This window comes from Antedon bifida, chromosome 4 (assembly GCF_963402885.1).
Source record: "Antedon bifida chromosome 4, ecAntBifi1.1, whole genome shotgun sequence".
Taxonomy (NCBI): domain Eukaryota; kingdom Metazoa; phylum Echinodermata; class Crinoidea; order Comatulida; family Antedonidae; genus Antedon; species Antedon bifida.
Genome location: NC_136229.1, coordinates 4,053,027 through 4,067,435, shown reverse-complemented (window position 1 = coordinate 4,067,435; position 14,409 = coordinate 4,053,027). Strand labels below are relative to the sequence as shown.

Sequence of the window (14,409 nt, the reverse complement as noted above, 5' to 3'; positions counted from 1 at the left end):
GAGGAATAACGAATAATAGGTCTATATTTTTATTATGATATTTCAGGACAACGTAGATTATAAGTGAAACACTTTCTACGGGAAATACAGATTTTAAATTCTTAATTTTAGAAGACATGACATTCTGTAACTTAAGATTCTTTCTGGACCAAGCCCTCATAATTAGTTTGAAAATTTGACATGAATCGACTTTTCGATTGGATCCGAGAGTTTGACAGCGGGCGCTTTAAGCGTCATTTTAGTTCAAACCCATTGTTTTTAAAGTTCTTTTAGTTAGTGAAAATATTATTTAAGTTTGTTATTGTTATTTTCATGCTTCTATCTTACTATTTGTGTGCCGTGTTAGACACTGTTATCCCCAGTTATCAATGAAGAAATAAATAATAATAGCCATGGAAAGATTATGGGGAATGTATTTCTGCTATGATGTAACACTTAAAATAACAGTCAAAATGTTCTAATTTGACCCCGTCACGTCGTGAATGGTTCTGAACGTAGGATGAACCAGTAAATTTCAAACTGTTAAGTAGAACTTTTAAAAATGAACATTAAAGCAACCATTTCATTGATATATAAATACAGTTTTTATTAGATAAATTAGCATATTCTAACTATAATTACAATAATATATAAAATGTTGAAATACTTCAAGGCGAAATTTGGCTACACTTGCATAATACCGCTTACGTTGTCAAATAATTACGTTGGTAAAGTATGTTTTAAGCATGGCAAGTTAATTGCTCCATAGTTTAAGCAAGTATATTATTTGTTTTTAAGGCTGGACACACAGCAGTCTATTTTAAATCATTTATTATATAGAGGGCATCACTGATTAATAATATTTAAAAAAATCAGTTTCGTTCAAAAATTCCTGAGAAACAATAATACAATGTTGGTTACATTATTGACGTAAGTGTCTGTTAAAATTCAAAATGTGTTGAGACAGAAAGTTGCCAATCTATTTGCATCTTGAGGGCTCATACCAAGCTTAGTCTCGTATTCAGCCACTTTCATAGTCTTAAGTTTTGCTCCATCGATTCCTTCGATAGCGACGGTTGGTGAATAAGAGCCTAATTTGATAAGCGTCAGCATATCAATAACTTGGTTTACATTTAACGCCTCCAACGATTGTGGAATGTCCTGGATTTTCGATATTCGCTTTTCTTTCTTTTCCTTTTTGATTTTTTCTTTCTTCTTTTTAATTTTCACTTTCTTCCCTTTTTCATTGACGTCATATTCAATACTAGGTGTGAAAACACCTTCATTCCTTTCTTTGCTTCTTGTATCCACTCGAAATGCTCCTGTACTCACCTTCATTAAATTTGAGCTTCTAAAGAGACCCGGATATTTATCTTCTTCCATTTGGCGTTCACAATCAGTATTATCATTTCCTAAGCTTGGAGAATCAACCTCTTCTGCCACATCTTCTTTACTATGAACTCTAAAACTGCTTGGTATGCTATTTCGTTTGCCAGACTTCTTATAAGGAACTTTGTCAACGTTAGATGTTGAAGCTACTGATGACGCAGATGATGTTGTAGAAATAACAGATGCTGAACCAGAACTGCCATTCCACGGTTTACTTTCGAAGTTGCCGGATTGTAACTTTGTTTCTGACATAAACACAATGTTATCTTGCATATAAGAAGGTCTAGGGCTGGTAAAATGTTTTGGAATATATTCACGGAAGTTAGATTCTTCATTTCCATGATTCTCTGACCAAGTACCATCAATAATTGTTTCTAAATGTGGAATTTCTCTTCTGGTTTCTGAAGAGTGAACGTCGGCCAATGTTTCGATGGAGTTGGGGTCAGAAACGTGGATTGTCAATGTCCTATCAGGTATTGTACTTCTAATGTTAAAGCTTTTGGTGTCTTTCCTTTGGTAATACACTGCGATATCTTTAAGAAATAGAAACGGAACAGTATGAACAAACAATTCACAGTAAGTACACAGTACTTCAGTAGGCCTAAGTAAGAATTTAAACTAGAAAATAATGATATTTTTCTTTCAAAAGCAAATTTGTATTTGCAACCTCGAGTTTGTTCTTGGAAAATTAAGTTTTAGCTACTCTAGACTTCTGCAAACTTTGTCAAAATTTGAATAAACGTTGTGAAAACTTTATTGTCAAACTCAGAGTTTTGATAGACTTAGTGTGACAAAATATTGTATTCCACCTTGCTTAGCCACTTCTTGACAGTAATTCGTTTCTTACGTTCTTTGTTATATAATATAGGCCTATATATATATATATATATAACTTTATTCACAATCTCAGATAAATACAAAGTACATACAAAATTAATTGAAGTTGTGAATGGGGCTAAGCTGTATAAGCTAATGCTTTAGACGCAAAGCCCCTTAAAATGAAAACATTTTATTACGTCGCCTATATACGTCTTTGTTTATTTTCATTGACGAAATAAATGAAATTAAATAATCCTAAAAAAACTACAGTATTTGATATAATTACCAAATGAATTCCATGCTTTAAACTTACGTTGATTTCCTGTGTCTTGATTATAATCGATTTTTGCCTCAACAACGGAGTCAAGATCATCACACATCGTTTTGAACATGTTTTGTGTGTCATCTCCTAACAGACCCTCTGCAATAGTGAACTCTAATCTAAGATACGCTGTAATGTCTATTATATCATTGTCAAGAACGCCTATAGAAAAAATAAAGCAACATAGTTGTAATGTTATAATGAAATACTTTGTTGAGATGTTTTGACTTTTGTTGATAACCAAAATAAAGGCTTGTAGTAATTTCTAATCTGTCAATTGTAGGTAAACTTAAAGATTTATTTTTAAGATTATTGAACATTAAGCCTACAGTAGCTATCAATGGATTGTTTTGGATGATGCAATAAGATTGAAACTGTGCTGCCAATGTTGTTTGTTAGCTTATTGTTCAGAACAAGAAGTCCTAAACAAATTTGTTACAATTATTTATATATATTAATAAATGTGTTATTTATAACTTACTGAAGTTAATAGCATTTCCTTGTAGATATGGTTCATCGTAGATTTCCTCAATTACCATTGTACCAAAATCTTCATCGATCATTACCTGATTGTCAACATGATATTCTAACTTCATGTGTCTGGAAAATTGAACTTTGACCGGGAGTACATTTTCACATAATATTTCGTCTAGTGTGCGTGGTCTTGTTTCTGCAATGACGTAGAAATATTTACATATTTGTATTAATATTATCATTGTATATACTCTTATATATTACTGTCTTTTTGTCTTGTTATGTTACGGTTTCTTCCACTCTTCCCTAATCATACTAATCGTCATCATCTTCTTAAGCTCTGTCTACACTATCAAACTATCAACGTGACCAAATATGGTTGTGATATGCCCAAATATGGTACTGATATGACATCAGTTCATATATGGGCACATCACATTAAGTTTAATAGTGTAGACAGAGCTTTATTGTCATTACCTACCTCGTTTGACAGGTACGAGTTCAAACGGGATGCCGTAATCACGTGGTATACTTATACGTCGACCTCTTCGTTCTTCAACTGCTATTACTCTTTTTTGAGTTTGTTTTCTATGTATCCGTACAATCTATAAGTAAAACAATTTATTAATTTAAAAAAAACAATCTAGTATAATTTAGCTAGAAACTGTAATTAATATCTATTTGTAGAAATTTTTCATGTAGATAATTTTTATATACAGGTATTGTAAAAACATCACAATCGCTGTTTGTTAATGTTAGCATGGCTCCTCTGTGATATTGGTATCAGGAAGTTGAAAGTATTTGTATTCCGTGTAGGTACGTAGGCCTACGAAGTATGTCTCTAGTAGAACAAACAATTCAGACGTTATTATGTTTACACAGCAATTACTATAGATACAGATTGGGTTTCTTCATGAATATTACCATAAATATATAATGCAGTTATTTCTCCGATTGGTGAGTCATGGGCCTAAAATTCCTGAATAGAGGTATTATATGAAAGGCTTAAATAATTAAAGGCTAACGCATTTCTACGATTCACCGTCATCATATACCCTAATAAATAAAATCTCTTTACCTGTCCCATTCCAAGCGAGTCAGTATCTTCAGATCCATAGTGTCCCCTCACTACCTGTACGATGAGAGGGAACTTAAAAGAATTAAGCAATTCGTTGAGAGTATAGGCTCTCTTCGACCAGGCTATGTTGTCCATTTTATCAACCCTATAGACACCGTATGTGCCCAGCATAATAACTCGTTTCGTTTCGTTGGTTTGGATATAAAAGAAGTCACGCCTGAGTGTTTTCCTTTGAAAAGAAAAATAAAAGAAATTCACTGACAATATTTCTCTATTTATAATGGTTCAACCATACTATTATCTAGACATACTATAAACAATATATATTTTGACACTGTGATATTGACATTACTCGTTAGCTTATTGTATTAGGCTCTGTTTACACTATCAAACATTATGTGACAAAAAAATGTGATGTGCCCATATATTTCAATTTAATTTATTTCCACAATATAATAACCTACAGGATAATAAATGCAATGAAGTAATCATGTGGGGGGGGGGGGGGTTGGAGAGTCATATATATGGACATGATGATGTCATATCACTACCGTATTTGGGCATATCACCACCATATTTTGGCGCCACATCGCCCTTTTTTTGTCAAACTAGTTTGATATTGTAGACAGAGCTTTAACTGTATGTGGCGTTCGGCATTGCATTATTTTATATTCATAATAACCTTCTAAATAATATTAACATGGAGGAAATATTTCGTCCATAATAATAATAACTCTAATAATAACATTATGTGATAAATAAAGCTCTTGTTGTCAACCGACCTCATATTTAATAAATATAGCTTGACATAATCAATAAATTCAATATTGAAATGTATATACCACCATAGCGCATTCAGTGAGATGATTTTCAAATTAAACGCACTATTGTTGTGTTAATATAGTTCTATTCTTAGTACACTCACGCGACCAAGAGGAAAAATTAATGTTTGATCCTCCTAACCAGCTATTGCTGAATAGAGCCCTAATTACTTAGGCGAAGAAAGCTGTCAAACCATTAATTCAACCCGCCCCTACCGTAATTGAAGTTGTTAGCCCTCCATTATACCAGGGAAGAGTTAAATTACAATTTAACTCTTCCCTGATTATACCTACCAATAAACCCCAATATTTCTTTACTTTAACCCACAATGTTTGTCGGTTGAATTGGGTTTTTTTATTTACTTATACTTGATTCCTTAATTCATGTTAATACATTCGTTATTCATTTATTTAAATGAATTGTCTCTTAATTCACCAAAAATAAACAAATGTTTGACGTGCAATCTGTGGCGTACTTTTGGTAGTAGTAGAGTACGCATGTAGTTACTTAATATTTTAGAGTTAAAATTTAAACAATGTGTATATACTATTATTAATATCAATAATAAGCTATAGTTATTATTTTTTATATTAAATATAACAGTAGTAGACTAAACCTACTAAAATTAGGCCTAACTCAGTCTAGCCTAATCAATTGAAAACAAAAAGTAATTAATAAATAAATAAATATGAAATAAATAAATATATTAAATAATCCAGCACCTACCTTAACTGCGATTTTTAGCTTGGCCCAACTCCAGTTTAGGCCTTATACTAAATTCTAACAATTAATTAATAGTACAGTACAAGTGTTATCATTTTAATGTTCTTCATATAAAATTCCAATTGAATGCTGTTATTGATTGTTTTGTAATTTATTATTGTACTGCGCATCATCACTACAATCAGGTAAATTTGGTAAGAAGCGTGTGTAAGACCAGTAGCGTTTTGGAATCCTACATTCGTATCTTGGGGATGTTATTATCTTTTTAAATTTCGTCCGTTACGTTTGTTTAAATATTATGATAACTATTGATACGTTATACATTAAATTATTGATATCGATAGGGGCTTATTACTTATTTATAATACTAATTTGATTTGTTAAGTACACGGTCATTATATAAAAATGGGTTAGTCCGTTCCCCCATATTTGGGTCAGAGAATGTCAAGGGTCAACTTTACACGGTTGATGTGTTTTGTGTGCGATACGATGATGATGAGTGATGCAAGTTGAAAACATATTTAATTTGCCCATATTTGTTACTGAATTGTGATTGAAGATATTTACAATATTGTTTGGGTTAATAGGTAAATTCGTATAATTTAAACTAGGTGAAAATGTACCTACCTAGCTAAATTAACTAGGTCTAGTAGGCTAATAAAGCTAGGCCTAGCTAGTTTAGTTAGATTAGAGCCCGCCGTCTAACCAGCCAGGCCCTCCTTCCAGCCAGGCTCTAGCTAGCTAGAGAGGAGGGTCTAGGCCTAGTCTAGGCCCCAGCTAGCCAGGCTGGTTCTACTAGCTAGTAGAGTTGGCCCCTAAGCCTAATTACTAACTAGCTAGTCCTAACGGCTACTGTCTGTATTAATTATAATAATAAATAATATCCTGGATTTATATATTAATAATAATAATATTAAATAGCGCCTAACTAATCATGTTGTGAAACTTTTAAGCGCTGAACATTATTACCCCAGTAATATTTTTGGATCCAACACGTATGGAAACATACTCGCATTATGCAGGTAGTAATCAGCGCAAAGTTGTGTCTTGATCTAACTGGGTTCACATTATTTATACACCTGGGTGGAGAGAGGCAAAACGTAAGTAAATAATGGCCTACTGTGACACTGTACTAACACTACAACATGTCTACTAGGCCCCTATTGCAACACTGCAACAATAATAATAATGGAAACTGGATTAATTGTAGACATAAATAAACCCAGTTAAGCTGAGGACATAATTTTAAAGCTAAAAAAGAATGGATGTAATAAATTCTTGATTTATTTAATTATATTTCTCTATCTGTAGACCAAGAATGAAAATACACAATGGCTGATGCAGCAGAAAAACCTAAGCACACCTCAACTGAAAAGAAAAGTAAGAAGTCAAAGAAAGAAAAAAAGCCTAAAGATAAACATAATGTACCTCATGAACCCAAGACAACGTCAGCTGCACCAGCAGCAGAGGGAGAAAGTGAAGTTCCACAGAAGAGCAAATCTGAGCTGAAAGCTGAGAGAAGAGCTAAACAGGTATAGTGCTATGAGCTGTGATGGTTTGATATTTTTTTGTACTGAGCGTTCTGTTTAGTACAAGACAGTTCTCAAGTGTCCTATTGGCCCATGATCAGCATACAAGAAGATTATCCCCTACTCTTTTTTAATAGTATACCCCACGATAAAAAAAGAGAGAAGAAAATTACTCAATACCAACCTACTCATGAGCATAACATTTTCAAAAATCAACCCCAAAATTTTCAATCATTTCATGTGCAACTAATGTACCCAAGACCAACTGAAGAGAGAGGCAAGTTACTTGGCCAAGAATACAACCAATATGCCACAGACAGGACACGAACCCATGTCTTTTACATGCTAGTCTGATATCCCTAACCACTATGCCATATTGCTCTCATCGGTGGTGTACACTATTAAATTAGTTATTCAATAATTGTGAATTGTCATAAAACATGGGCTACAAACTACATTCTTTTCTGTCTGAATATTAAGTATTATTTTCAATTTGCAGGAGGCACAGAGAGCAGCTAAATCAAAGAAAGCCGGTGAAGGCAGCACAACCAAAACACCACCTGAAGGTAAATTTAAGCCTTGTCTACACTATCAAACTTTATGTGACAAAAATGATGATGTCATATCACTACCATATTTAAGCATATCACTACATATTTGGGCACATCTCACTTTTTTTATCAAATTAGTTTGATACTGTAGACAGAGATTTAGAAATCTGTGTACATAAAATGTAAAGAACTCTGTGCTAAATCTTTTAATTCTGTTCCAATACTTTCACTTTACTTTTATCAGGACATACATAAGCAGCAGCATTTAATATTTTCTCCTGAAAAAAAAATAAATTATTTTTTAAGTTGCACCCTCCTACACTACAAATTTAACGAAAAAAGCACCAATTACTTATTATTATGTGCAATTTTATTTATCAACAAACTACTTTATCATTATGTTATTGTATAATATTATATGTCTGTTATATTGTGGAAATAAATTAAAATTGAAAATAATTTGAAATTGAATTTACCTGTGATAAATCATAGTTAAAATCTAAACTTTCCTTTGTCTTTTTAAATCTTTACCTTCACTTTTTTTGTTGTTATTATTTTATAGAGTTTCAGTTTACTAAAACTGAAGACTTATCTATGGTACTACAGGACGGTACTGTATTCACATACTATTATGCATGAAGGGTTTCACAGATTTTAAATTATTGAACTAATACATGGTTTACGTTTTATTTTCAAATACTAACTTTGGGGAAAAGGGTGAAAAATAGTGTTAAGGCCAATTTACACAGACGAGTGGTAATGGTAGTAACAAATATAGAATTTATGTTATTCCTTATGACCATTTACACACGATGTTCCCGCTCAGGATAGATACAGATTCTACATTGGACGAGCTACACAGTTTTCCGTTTACCGTTACCACTTGTCTGTGTAAATTGGCCTTTAGAAAGATTGGTTGAATTTGAATATGTTAAATTTAATATAATAATAATAATGAATATTAATGTTTTTTTAGGAGTTTCTCAAAAAGCGCCACCTAGAGTGTCAGCGGATCACCAATTAGATGACCCTAAAGTACTGAAAAGAAGAAACAAGAGGTTTGAGAAGCAAAAGGTTGGTAGAATGAACGTTTGTAAGTAACAAATCAGTTAATAGAAAGATAGGGCCTGATCACCGTAACTCACAGTAATAAAGCTCTGTCTGCACTATCAAATTTATGTGACAAAAAAATGATGTCATATCACTACAATATTTGGGCATATCACTACCACATTTGGGCACATCACACTTTTGTCAAACTATTTTGATAGTGTAGACAGAGCTTTGGCCCATAAACATTTAGTTTTTTGTATGACTAATGTGTATCTAGACAACCGAAGGCTTTTTATTTGACTTTTTGTCAAAAACCTAATTTATACAATTGTATACATAATATACATTATTTTGGCAATAAAGATATCACAAACTAATTTGTGTTATTTTGATGAGCATGTGTAGAAGTTTACTATTCTCTATTAAGCTCTGTCTACACTATCAAATTGTATGTGACAAAAATGTAATGTGCCCATATATGGACATGATGATGTCATATCACTACTATATTTGTGCATATCACTACCATATTTAGGCAAATCACTGGTTTGACAGTGTGGACAGAGCTTAACTTTGAAATAATTAGTGAAATGTTGACCTACTTCTAATTTGAGGAATACAAATTTCAGATTCCCCAACGTGTTGAGCATCAGAAGAAAGTAAGCCTGTTTTCACACCTGGATCAATATGAGCGGCAGATGCCATTGACAAAGGCTCTTGGCTTCGGATCTTGTGAAATTCACCCCGCTATCATCAAGCTTGGCTTGCAGTATGCTGAGGGCATAATCTGTGGCTCAAATGCAAGGTAATCTAAAGCTCTGTCTAGTACACTATCAAACTATAGTTTAACAAAAAAGTGTAATGTGCCAAAATATGGTAGTGAAATGTCCATATATGGTAATTATATGACATCATCATGTCCATATATGGGCAAATCAGGTTTTTTGTCACATAAAGTTTGATAGTGTAGACAGTGCTTAACATCCTGATACAAACAATTCAAGGTAGTTCATGTACATTAAAGTAGCTATAAAATCGGTGAAGGTTTGAAGCACTTCTCATCCATCCATTCTGATATTAGAATAAGTATTCTCAGATAAGGTCTTCAAACGGACTCTGTTGTAAACTTGGCTGATGTGTACTTGCACTGTGCTAAATAGAATTTTGCCAATATAGTACTTTCTTTGTTTGTTTGTTATCATAATAGCGCCTACTATTTTCAAGTTATTGTAAATCTTTCGGTGTAAATAGGTATATACAGTCAACTCTCCCAATACCCGACCAAAAGCAGCAGAAATTCATAAAAATCTGTTAATCAATAACTTCACAAATAAAAAAACGAAATACCCTCTGTAGCAATATTTTGCCAAGTACTTCACTCAGTTTCTGAGTGCTTTCAGTTTTTTGTTGAGTGGGGGCTTTCCCCTGGTTCTCTGGTTCAATTTCAGTCACTGTCGATGTTGCATAAGTTATGGTGGGCCTGCTGTTTCAGCCATGATTCCAGCATAGCTTCATTTGAGCTGCAATAGAGGATTATCACACCAAAAACCTATGTTTGATTTTACACTTTGTTTTATTTCAGATGTATTGCCTTAATGAACACTTTTAAGAAAGTCATTCAAGACTACAGCACACCAGATGATAAAGAATTATCTAGAGATCTAGAAAGCAGAATTAAACCGTACATAAGGTGCACTTCTTGTCTCTATTATTTTTCTACTGAAAAATAAATATACTCTGAACATCCTCAGGAGTGAGAGAGGAGAGAGAGGAGCATTCACACTACTGAGGACGATCAAACTATAATGATCGAAACGCCATGCAAACCTTCAAACAATAAAATGCCTATTAAATTATTTTTTCAGCTTCCTCAATCAATGTCGGCCAAAGTCAGTGAGTATGGGTAACGCCATAAAAAACCTAAAAATGCAGATAACCCACATACCATCTGACATGTCAGATACAAAGGTAATGTACAGTTACAAATACTAGCAATGGCTTTTAAGCTCTGTCTACACTATCAAATGATATGACATCACCATGTCCATATATGGGCACATCACATTTTGTTGTCACATAAAGTTTGAAAGTGGAGACAGAGCTTAATGCATAAATACACCATCCCATGCAATACTAGTAGAAAAACCAACAAAAACTGTTATTTTTACAGGCAAAGGAAGAACTGTATACTTTTATAGATAAATACCTAAATGAGAAGATCTTCCTAGCTGGAGAAGTGATCAAGAATTATGCTATCACTAAGATCAAAGATGGGGATGTTATTCTAGTTTATGGCTGGTAAGTGTGGCTCTGTTGCGTATGACAAGTGATGTAACGGCTATGAGTGCTCACTGGCTAAACCCAAGCAGTGCTCAGAGGAAAAAATAGGCATTATAATATGTCAAAAAAGGCTCCAGCATTGGAGGGCCACTTAGGGTTCCTAAACCAAGGGCCTCAAACCTCTGCATATGATAAGGGAGAGATGGATTTTCTCATTCTGCATGAAATCTACAAGTGAAAGGGTTTATTAACTGTTGCGTAAATTCACATCTTTAAGTGTGTCTGAGATATGAAGGATGCAATTGAGATCTTCCATCAACTTTGTAAAACTATCATTTGTTATTAAGAGAAGTAAATCAAATAACAGCTAGTAATAGATAATTAGAAGCATAGCATAGGAATAAGGAACATGAATGGATGAAAATAATGATTGTAACAATTTAGTTTTATCCATCACTTAAAAACCTAAATGTATATTGGGTTAAGTTTACTAAGGCGTACATGTCATTTCCCTTAACTTTCAAAGCATTTTTTCAAAGCATTTTCTCAAAACACTGATTGTAACAACCAAAACTTTAGACTGTGATATCTCTGGAAGTAGACATGGTATTAAGATAGTTTTTTTCAGTATTTATATAGTAGTTTCAGTATATGTAAAAATCTGAATTTTGAAAATTCCAACTTATGTCTGACTTCTCTTGAGTGTGCCACATATATTTCTTGTCTTTCTACAGCTCATCTTTGCTACGAAAAGTTCTTTGTGATGCACATAATTCAGACAAGAAGTTCAGAGTAGTTGTCGTTGATAGTCGACCAAAAATGGAAGGTCGTGAAGGATTAAGAAGACTAGTCAACCATGGCATTCGTTGCAGCTATATTCTTATTAATGCTTTATCTTATATGATGCCTGAGGTGAGACATTTTTTGATTTTCAGAAACAATTAAGGAAGAGGGTTGTCGGCCCTGAGTGGTAACAAAAGTTGAGAGTTGTTAAGACAAAAGCACTGCAAGCCACAACCATAACCAAGGCACTCCTTAGATCATAGTTCTGGTGGTAGAACAAGTCTTCTCAGATAAGGTGTAAACACCTGGCTCAAGTTAGCTGTATCTGGTGGTAGAACAAGTCTTCTCAGATAAGATGTAAACACCAGGCTCAAGTGAGCTGGTGCTGGTGGTAGAACAAGTCTTCTCAGATAAAGTGTAAACACCTGGCTCAAGTTAGCTGGTGCTGGTGGTAGAACAAGTCTTCTCAGATAAAGTGTAAACACCTGGCTCAAGTTAGCTGGTGCTGGTGGTAGAACAAGTCTTCTCAGATAAAGTGTAAACACCAGGCTCAAGTTTGCTGGTTCTGGTGGTAGAACAAGTCTTCTCAGATAAAGTGTAAACACCAGGCTCAAGTTTGCTGGTTCTGGTGGTAGAACAAGTCTTCTCAGATAAGGTGTAAACACCTGTTTAAAGTGAACCCAGCTCATCTTACCCTTGTGTATTGGCCCATATCAGCCATTGTCATTTATGACTGTGTTAGGCTAACAACCTTTATAAAAAGAGTGGCACTATGGATGGAAAGGTATTAACTAAAACAACAGGGAAAGAATTTTAGTGTGTTTAATGGTCAGTCCAGGGAAGAGTGAAATCGCTGGTTAGTCATAATACTTCTTTGTGGACAGGAACCTAAAGCTCTGTCTACACTATCAAAATTTATGTGACAAAAGCATGTGATGGGCCCATATACAGACATGATGATGTCATATCACTTCCATATTTGGGCACACCACACTTTTTTTTGTCAAACAAGTTTGATAGTGTACACAGAGCTTAAGACAGGTATGCTACAACAGTTTCTAATGCAAAAAAAAGATTAACCACGAAGGATGTTAGATAAACAAAATAGATAACATTTTATTTTGTAACAGTTTCTGAAACTAAACTTGTAGTGTATTAGTGTATTTTTTTTTCTTTTCCATAGGTTACTAAGGTGTTCTTAGGAGCCCACGCCCTTCTTGCCAATGGCTATGTGATGTCACGTGTTGGTTCATCTCATGTGGCTATGGTCGCTAAAAGCTACAACGTTCCTGTGTTGGTTTGCTGCGAGACGTATAAATTCTGTGAGCGTGCTCAAACAGATAGCTTTGTTGCTAACGAACTTGGTAGGTGTATTAGTTGATGTTTCAATCACTTGCATGTATTGTTGTGTGTTGGGGTAAGGTATTCCGATCTCACACAATCAACTTTAAATTTTTCTATTCTGCTACATAATTCCACATATTCTGTGAGCGTGCTCGAATGGATAGCTTTGTTGCAAACAAACTTGGTAGGTCTATTAGTTGCTGTTTCAATCTCTAGCATGTATTGTTGTGTGTTGAGGTTGATATTCCGATCTCACACAATCAACTTTAAATTTTTCTATTCTGCTACATAATTCCACATATTCTGTGAGCGTGCTCGAATGGATAGCTTTGTTGCAAACGAATTTGGAAGGTGTATTTGTTGATGTTTCAATCACTTGCATGTATTGTTGTGTGTTGGAGTAAGGTATTCAGATCTCACACAATCAACATTGAATGTTTTCTATTCAACTTTTCTGCTCCATAATTTCACATGTCAAATTAATTTCTACAAAAATGTAATATTTTTTTCAGGTGACCCTGAAGACTTGACGAATGCAGAGAAACCTAAGAAATATCTGAGTGATTGGCGTAAAATAGACTCTTTGACTCTACTTAATCTAATTTATGACGTCACCCCACCTGATTTTGTTGATATCGTGATAACTGAGATAGGCATGGTGCCATGTACTTCTGTACCAGTTGTGCTACGTATGAAAAGTGCAGTAGAAGGATAAATGACATTAAATGGAACAGCCAAATTATGATAATTAGTGTATGGAATAAATAGAGACAGTAAGGTACTGACCGATAAATTTTAGCATGTGTATGTACTGTACTGTATAATGTGTCGTCACACTGATTAGCATGGCAGTTCAAGTGGAAGATCTAGAGATTTGTTTGAGTAATTGTGGTGGCTGAGGGGTTGAGCAGGATGTTGTGGTTGATGTTTCTTATAAAAAAACAGGACAGAGAATGTGGCGCAGTGATGTTGAATCCAATTGCAAGACACTTTACTTAGGTTTGCCTCCCTCCACCCAGGTGTACAAATGGGTATCTGGTAAGGATATTTTGGCCTTTTTTGGAAAAAAATCCCTGTGCTATAGTACAGGGATTTTTTCGAAAAATGACCAAATTTCGACCCTTTTATTTTTCGAGATAACTGGTTACAAACACTCTATAAGATGATGATAACGCAATATAGGCACATATATAGCAATATTATCGCATAATAATTGAATTTTAAAAAGTGGATATTTTGACAATTTTTGGAAAAAATCCCTAT

The 14,409-nt window shown here is 34.0% G+C and overlaps 2 protein-coding genes across 2 annotated transcripts; one reads left to right on the top strand and one right to left on the bottom strand.

Annotated features, from left to right (window-relative positions):
- Positions 1 to 574: 574 nt before the first annotated feature.
- Positions 575 to 4,287, bottom strand: LOC144839945 (uncharacterized). The gene is made up of 5 exons (XM_078695535.1): positions 4,062 to 4,287; positions 3,465 to 3,588; positions 2,991 to 3,179; positions 2,501 to 2,671; positions 575 to 1,901 (listed from the first exon to the last, which is right to left on the bottom strand). The coding sequence occupies exons 1-5, from the start codon at positions 4,230 to 4,232 to the stop codon at positions 928 to 930; spliced, it is 1,629 nt and encodes a 542-aa protein (XP_078551661.1). The 5' UTR covers positions 4,233 to 4,287; the 3' UTR covers positions 575 to 927.
- A 1,782-nt stretch (positions 4,288 to 6,069) lies between these two features.
- LOC144839951 (translation initiation factor eIF2B subunit delta-like) lies at positions 6,070 to 13,933 on the top strand. Its single transcript, XM_078695543.1, has 11 exons — positions 6,070 to 6,193; positions 6,918 to 7,138; positions 7,635 to 7,701; positions 8,663 to 8,760; positions 9,369 to 9,544; positions 10,322 to 10,429; positions 10,605 to 10,707; positions 10,910 to 11,037; positions 11,754 to 11,931; positions 12,986 to 13,166; positions 13,659 to 13,933. Exons 2-11 carry the CDS (start codon positions 6,938 to 6,940, stop codon positions 13,859 to 13,861), a joined length of 1,443 nt encoding a protein of 480 aa, XP_078551669.1. The 5' UTR covers positions 6,070 to 6,193; positions 6,918 to 6,937; the 3' UTR covers positions 13,862 to 13,933.
- Positions 13,934 to 14,409: the final 476 nt, after the last annotated feature.